At 39.8% G+C, this 7,912-nt stretch overlaps 2 protein-coding genes across 2 annotated transcripts in view; both read right to left on the bottom strand.

The window, feature by feature from the left end:
- Positions 1-125: 125 nt before the first annotated feature.
- Positions 126-1,570, bottom strand: ppp1r27b (protein phosphatase 1, regulatory subunit 27b). Its single transcript, XM_016514688.1, has 3 exons — positions 1,159-1,570; positions 718-868; positions 126-430 (listed from the first exon to the last, which is right to left on the bottom strand). Exons 1-3 carry the CDS (start codon positions 1,388-1,390, stop codon positions 310-312), a joined length of 504 nt encoding a protein of 167 aa, XP_016370174.1. The 5' UTR covers positions 1,391-1,570; the 3' UTR covers positions 126-309.
- A 1,122-nt stretch (positions 1,571-2,692) lies between these two features.
- Positions 2,693-7,912, bottom strand: part of LOC107710009 (protein disulfide-isomerase-like) — a gene marked incomplete at its 5' end in the record, with an annotated part of 12,696 nt that continues 7,476 nt past the window's right edge. The window contains 2 exons of the mRNA XM_016514685.1: positions 2,693-3,993; positions 6,339-6,449. Of these exons, the coding sequence (XP_016370171.1) occupies positions 3,931-3,993; positions 6,339-6,449 (174 nt within the window). The remainder of the gene's footprint in view (positions 3,994-6,338; positions 6,450-7,912) is intronic.

Here is a 7,912-nt window from a genome sequence, read left to right on the forward strand (position 1 = left end):
TGGGGGTTCGGTGCCTTGCTCAAGGGCACCTCAGTCATGGTATTGAAGGTGGGAGAGAGCACTGTACATTCACTCCCCCCACCTACAATCCCTGCCGGTACAAAACCTTTGGGTTATGCGTCCGACTCTCTAACCATTAGGCCACGACTTCCCCAAAATAGTGTATAACCAGACACTCTGTCAAGGTGTCTCAACTACCAGCTCCTATGCATACACAGTGGCTGTTCCACTCTTTTACCGGTTTCATCCTTTTAATGTGGCAACTGCCGTAACAGACGAGAGCAATCAGAACTTCAGTGTCAGGCAAGTTCAGGCACCACCGACCCCGAAGAGTTCAAGCAGCTCTTTGCTGTCTGGGTCAATAAGGTCAGCAGGCTTCTCCCCACAGTCATTTTCAGCCTCAGTGTCTGCACCCAAAGAAAGCAAGTACCTGAAACAAAAAGAAAAACTACCTTTAAATCTTTCACAAGTTGCTTGAGAATATAGCTGGTAAATGCTTTCATTCATTCCTTCTTTTTTTTTGTTTTTTTTTATAAGGCTTCTTTGCTGAAACACTTTGCCTTTCATGTTTTCTTTGACAGAGAACTAGTAAAAAAAGTTAGAAATCACAACTAAAGGCTTGTCTAAATTATAAATAGTAGTAATCTATTAAATGTCCAGTTCTAATTTGTGTTTACCAAAGTCCAAATAATACATTAAATTAAGAAATGTGCTTACTTAGCTATTTCTGGAAAGCCATCACTACAGGCCATATGGAGGGGAGTCCATCCGTCCTCATCCCTCTGGGTGATGTCAGCCCCAAATTTTACCAGAAGCTTCACACACTCCAGGTTTCCAGATAGGACTGCTTCATGAATGGCTGCCATGCCTGGACAATCAGCAAGGAGTTAATGTTAAAGGACAGGCTCAGACAGCTCAATTATCAGTAGATTAAAGCTTGACACTTTGGATTATATTATCAAACAGTCAGAGCTAACTAGACAAAAATGGCATTGCTGATTATTAGGATAAATTGCCTTTATTAAAGATCAGGGAATGCATAACTGCATTTTAATTACTTGCATGCAGAGTATATAGTAGAGTATATAGTTGAGAATGAGCATAGATTTACTTTCCATAGCTGACTCAGTTAAGTACACAAGTAGTTGGTTTTCCTACCTGAATGGTAGATGGTGTCCAGACTCACTCTTCTGGTTCTAATGAAGCGTCCAATTCTCTCCAGCTCTCCTTGACGGACATAATCCTGAAAGACTATGTCATTGGGAAAGTGAACATTGCGAACAGGTTTGATAGAAGGCCGTGAATGAAAGCATGACACTGGTCTAGTGTCATTTGGATTGCACCCCTCATAGTGCACGGTCTGGGTGACTGGGCACTGGTAGTACTTCATTCTTTAATGTTCTTGTTCCAAAGATTGGATGAGAAATTCTGCACTAATTCTCAATGTGGCTAAAAGGTTCAGCACAATCAGAGGTCTTCAGAATTTCTTCTTTTCCAAGGTGCCGGTCTTGATGACTGCAGCTTCTCAGTCTGTCTGGTTGTTTGTTTGTCTCTTGATGTAGAGCAGTCGTTCAGAAGTTTGTCTGAAGTCAGGGCTCTATGTGTACCCTATATATACCCCTCACTAGGCTATATTAAGAGACTGTCGTCTCATAGCGGAGATGCCTGAATTGGAAGACGAGTGGGTGTGATCTGGAGTCACACCCCTACAATTCTCAGCCAACTTAGCAATGAGATCCATAACCTCAGCTTGTTTTCACACACCACATTTGAACCAGGCCTTTCCTCCTCCTCTTCAGATAAATTCCCCCACCCCAGCTCCGGCTGCCACACAGCAGGGAAGCCAACATTAATTTCTAGTACACAATGAATAGGGTATAAAAATGGTTTATAGGCACAGCCTGGCAAACGTGAAGGCAAGGGCAAGTTAACGGTCACAATTAGAAGTTTAAAATAACACTTGAATAAACAGCCTGGCTCTTTATCTTTAAGTTGGCTGCCAGCAAAAAGATGCTCTTGCTCTATTTGCAGATGACCGTTTAATCACATTAATATGTCATGATTCCTGACAGCAGGCCTTACAGTGATTTCTAGTTTAAGTCTACCTGACGTTCTATTTTGTGGGCTATTATTACTCAGCCCTACTAACGGTTCCAGAAGTTTCTCCATGTTCTGGGTATAACACAGGGTATAAGTTATTTGAAACTATAAAAACCCAGTGAGACATGGAATGCTCACCTCCAAAAAACAAACAAAAAAAAAAAACCTTAATTCATTCATGATGTCATTCCAAACCCACAAACTGTATTTTTTGTCATCATGTTAATGCAGCTCTTAGGACAACTTTCAATGGCAATTGTTGTCAAGCTCCAAAAAAGCACTATGAAAATATATTACAAGCAGTTCAAAGAATTTATCAGTTTTAAAGTCACATAATAGCTTTGTGGGATGACAAGGCAGTAATTGCAGTAATTTTTTCATTCTAGATTCCCTTCTGGCAAAACTCCAAAAATCCATCTTTTCATTGGCTGCATAACTTTTGTTGTTGTTCTTCATTTTAGCTTGACAACCATGACCACTATGAGGTCTTTGTTTTACTAATGCATTACTGAATCACATTGAATTGTCTTATCAACGGACTGAATCAGTAATTTTAAAATAGAAAGTGGTCAAATAAAATTCACCAAACACATTTATTACCATTTTGTTGTTTATTTGGCCACCAGTTTTCGTTATCAATTTCAATGCAATGGAATGCTTTGTCTCAAACATGTTGACAAATTTCAAAACCCAAATCCCTCTCAATTGAATTCCTAAACCCTCCCTTTCTTTAAACATCCCTGAAATTCACTGCTCCTAGAAAAATAAAGACAGACAACAAGAGGGTTAAACCAAATCATAGACACACACAACCCTGAACCCTAGCATAAGGAGAAAAGATTGATTAAGTTGGTTACAAGCACACTTTCTCCTCCCCGTCACACTGACCACTCAGACGTCGTCAACTGGCATTATACCTCCAGGTGGAAGGAATCTTCCACTAAAGTGATGGAAAGCAGGAAGGGTACGGGAGAGTTATTGTCCTTACAAGATGGTAAATCTTCATTTCAGTAACTGATATGGAATCTCTGATGGCACTGAATGAAGTGCAAAATAAGGTTTCAAATCATCCTCCCACATCGGCCAACTCTGCCCCAGGTAACTTAACAAAAGTGCTGTTTCTGGGCCCTTCAGTATGGAAGATAATAAAAAGAAAATAATTGAAATATAAAATTAAATAAAACAAGTTCTCCACTTTTACATCTTTAAAAATAATTCAGTAGCAGGTGTTAATTTGGAAAAGGAATACGAAAATGTGGTTTGACTAATGAAACAGGGAAGGTACCTCAGTTTGGTGTCTGCTAAATTTTGTTCACACTGTAATAGCAGCCCATTATTATAATTTTATTTCCACCCAAAGGTGAATGACATACAGCCCCCTCTGCCCTGAAATGTCCACTCATTCATATCACAGAATTAAGGCAGAATAACTGGCTTTCCCCCTCCTTCAACAGGAGAGTATTTCCAGTATTATACTGCAAAAAATCTTCACTGGGCCTTCCCGAACACAAAAGGAGGTAGTGGGCAGGTATAAAGAGCAGTTCAACAGATTACCATTAGAATTTAACCTAAAAACCTAATACAATTTAATGCAAAAAGTAAACTGTACAGTAAAACACTTCAAAGAGAAAGTCGTTGTGGGCAGAGAGGCACTTCTCTGGGCTGCAGATGGTTGGGCTGGACTGGTAATGACAAATGGCTGAAAGAAGACCCTGTAACGCCCGGTGGCTGTTCGATTAGTTAGGAAAAGCTTTAGTGTTCACAGACAGGGAGGTTTAAAGTGGAGGTGGTGGTGGTGAAGGGGTTTGTCTCGCCTTTTCCTCCTGACTCTTATAACTCATCGTGTCCCTCTTCTACATCTGAATCATCCTCTGCATCATCAAGATCCAGATCCTGTGGAATGAGTAAGATATTCTTAGAATACATGTAAAAACATTTTAGTGCAATGGCATCAATTTGGATATTTGCCCACCAAAACAAATATTTTCAAGCACAATCATGGTCATCCCTACCAGAAGGCCATGTGTACTAGCATGACTGCAATTCATCAAAACAAATCTGCCCTGCCACAAACATGCCAGTAATCCCTGCAGCAAAACAAGTGCAACCCGACATGAGTTCACAGGGGCTGAGACGTGTTATCACCAGCAGTGTTCGGTTGCAGAGTCCTTTCCTCATAGCTGGGACGTGCGGACTAGCTAGTGTTGACTGACTTAGTCCTGTCAGTGGTGGTGGGGAGGGGGGAAATGGAAGGTAAACAGCTATAACAGTTGTGTTGGGCATTAGTGGCAATGATAATGTTCTAAATTTAAACTTCCTAGAAGCATTCCTCTGGATGGATTTCTGTGGTCCTGGATTGTGCCTAAAAAATGTGATATACTTCAGAATCTTTGAGCCAAATGGTTTAGAATGAACCAAAAATAGGCCATTGGTCTAATATGATCTGGAGATCAGTGAAGCCAGCAAGACAAAAAATGATCAACTAATAAACCCATTCACTTGAAATACTGGTAGTTTTAGCTTGTCTAGTGGCATTTAGTAACTGACAACCATAACTAGGTGTTTGCTTATGCTAACTTACGGGTGGGTGATCTCACAATTTTATAGTGCGATTAATCTCCATATCACGATTTACCTTTCAGGCAAATTATAGAGATTGTGATTTTTTAAGTCCACGTAATAGGTAATGTCATGCACCAATTGGTCTGTGCAGCACGGCTTCAAGTCGAACACTCCTAATATTAAATCTATCATGTGACGTGATCAAAACAATTCAATGCAAGCTAGCAGTAGGGCTGTGCAATTAATCAAATTTTAGTTCGTTTCAATTTTGGCTTCCAATGATTATGAAAGGTTGATCATTGTGCTGCATGCCATTTCTTTCCTTCCCCAGGTGCTTTCTGCATGCGCACTCCGTTTAAGCACGCACCTGAAACTCAAAGTGTACTTTGCTTGTCCATGTTGTTTCACTCAGTCTCAGTCAAATATACACAAAATGTCCATTTTGGCAAGTATTTACATGAAGACAGTCAGTTATGTCTTAAGTGAACAAAAAGCTGGGAAAATAATCAGATATGTATCAGTATTAGATCCATGCATTTGGTATGTCTTTAGCGCTCTCTGTGCCATTAATGTTACTCAACTGAATAATTTTAGTAGCTTTAATAGCATCAATGTATATTTAATTCATACAGTGAAGACTATTCAGTGTTTTAACATTTTTCACCATTTTGACAACCGATTGTTTAATGCAATAAATTGTGCAAATAGATAAGGCTATAGACTTGTTACAGTCTGGATATTCTCTGAATATTTAGGGAAGAACACCCACCCAGTGCTAACTTTAAATATTTGAAAAGCAGACCTCACAAAAAGGTTGAGACTCAAGGAAGCACGGCTCCATTTCAGTACCCCAGACTACAAAACGAGCAAGGAAACATTTCTAGAGAACATTTACTCCAGGAGCAGTTCTATTCACCTGCATACTTTATGGATTAATATTAATTGGTGCAGATGAAACTGTTGGCAATGACAATCATGCAGTAAAAAACGAACTACTGATTATGTCCTAATGTCAAAGATTTATCTTTTCCATCTTCTGAATCTTCAGAAGCAAAGGGTCATCCAGTAGGCAGTTATTTTTTTAAGGACACTTCATTTGGGTGTCAGAAATGAAAGGAAATCAGCATCAAGAATCTGAAAAATTAACTGTTTGCAAGCATTTACAATGATTAGATTTTCAAACATCTCCCTGAATTAAGCCAAAACTTTAAGGTTGAAGGAGAAACTGGGCCACTTTAATGGACTGCATCACTCAGGCTCTTGGCAAGTGCCTGTCCGACAGATTTGCAGCAGGGTCTTTTACCCCCTGCAGAGGAGGACCAGAGCCAGGAACGCCCATGAGAGAGCAAAAAACTGCAGCTCCATAAGCAAACTCTCCAAGCTTACAATAAATTTTATTCCAACTATTGGTGAAGTATCAGCTTTAGGTCATTCTTTTATTTTTATCATTTTTAAAAAAAATTTTTTTACTCATTTATGTGCACATGCATAACCCTTCCAAAAGTTTAATTACTGAAGTAACAAACTAAGCAGAAACAGATTTCTCTGTAGCCAAAGCTGCCAGATTTTCAATTGAAATTATGGTATGGTATACTTATGGTATGAACAAGTAACAATTCAATGAAGTTAAACAAAACCATTGAAGAAAAATTTAACCGCAACCAAATCATACATACATCAGAATCTTCATCCTCATCATCTCCTGCTGGTGCCCCGCCTTCTTTTCCTCCACTCTCCAAAAACTTTGTGAATCCATCTAGTGTTCTCTCACCATTGTAGTCAATTACCTAAAGAAAGGGGGGGAGAACAAGGGAAAAAAATAAATAATTTCATTCAAAATAAAAACAAACAAACAAACAAACAAACAAACAAACAAACAATGCTGTTGCTGCTACCAAGGAAAGGAAAAAAGGAAGGAAGGAAAGGAAAGGACGCGTGGCCAAGTATGGTGTCCCATACTTGGAATTTGTGCTCTGCATTTAACCCATCCAAGTGCACGCACACAGTTGGGGGTTCAGTGCCTTGCTCAAGGGTCTCACCTCAGCCGTGGTGTTTAGGCTGGAGAGAGCACTGGATATTCACTCCCCCCACCTACAATCCCTGAGACTCGAACCCGCGACCTTTGGGTTACAAGTCCAACTCTCTATCCATTAGGCCACGACTGCACCACCACCACCACTACGAAAATGTATTAAGACATCTTAGTAACTTGTTTATGGTGTTGGTCACAGCTGGGTGACCTTGCAAAACTGGGCTCTAGCCAAGATTTATCTTTAGAAGTAACTTATGAAAATACATCACACTCATTTACCAACAACTAAATGGTGGTCTTTTGTCACATCTTTTAATCAGTGCTCCGCTTCATCAAAAGATACTCTGGACAGAGAAAGAGGTTTTAATTCTAGAATTAGATCCATGCAGCACCTCTAGAGCTCTCAGGGTCTAGACAAGGGGTGAATTCACAGGGTCGGGAGTGTCTTGTTTCCTATGCACATGTTGTGAGGCAAGGTATAATCGGAGCATTTCTAAATCTGTTGACTAATTATTATCAACAAATTTCTTATTCAGAACCAGTTCTGTTTTTTTTAAAAGAACCGGAACCGTGAGCAATTTCTAAGTTTCGGTTCCAAAAACGGTTCTGGTGCGACACGTGACCAAGCGCTGTGAGCAGCCTTGCGCCGGCGTTTCCCGTAAAGGATGACACAAACCAAATAACAGAAACGCTGCCCTGCCTCTTTAATTACGGAGCACATTGTTTCCCATGACGTGCACTCCACAGACACGCCGACTCTTTAACTGCCGAACACATCGTTTTCCACGACTGTACGCGCACTGGCGTCTTTGATAAATGTGCATGTTGTTTTGTCTGACTGTACATGTACTGGCAGCACGCAGCTCCTGCCGCCACTAAATTACATTATATTTGTCCCATATTGTCATTAATATACATACTGACTTCAACTTGGACCACTAAATAAATAGACTGCTATTGTTATGCAAGTATGAGGGTTAGATTTAGTGTACAGGTCATTTCAAGAGTGATAAACAAAGTGATAGAAAATATTTTCATGCATTTTAAATGTTTAAAAATGTGGAAACAACTCATTGCATCACACCATCTCCTGACTGCATTATTATTTGTAAAATAGTGGCTTTATGCAGTGTGTATACATGGTTAGAAGTATAATATTTCATTAATTTAGGGAAATGAACAAGTGTCTTAGCCCTCAAGGGACTATTTGGCCAACCA

The sequence above is a fragment of the Sinocyclocheilus rhinocerous genome, unplaced genomic scaffold (genome assembly GCF_001515625.1).
Source record: "Sinocyclocheilus rhinocerous isolate Xijiao unplaced genomic scaffold, SAMN03320098_v1.1 scaffold3614, whole genome shotgun sequence".
Classification (NCBI taxonomy): Eukaryota; Metazoa; Chordata; class Actinopteri; order Cypriniformes; family Cyprinidae; genus Sinocyclocheilus; species Sinocyclocheilus rhinocerous.

Coding starts and splice junctions, on each gene's coding strand:
- ppp1r27b (XM_016514688.1), bottom strand. CDS start 1,390: ATGAAGTACTACCAGTGCCCAGTCACCCAGACCGTGCACTATGAGGGG. Junction 869..1,158: donor GGACACCATCTACCATTCAG/GTAGGAAAACCA, acceptor CTGATTGTCCAG/GCATGGCAGCCATTCATGAA. Junction 431..717: donor GGCTTTCCAGAAATAGCTAA/GTAAGCACATTT, acceptor TTTTTGTTTCAG/GTACTTGCTTTCTTTGGGTG.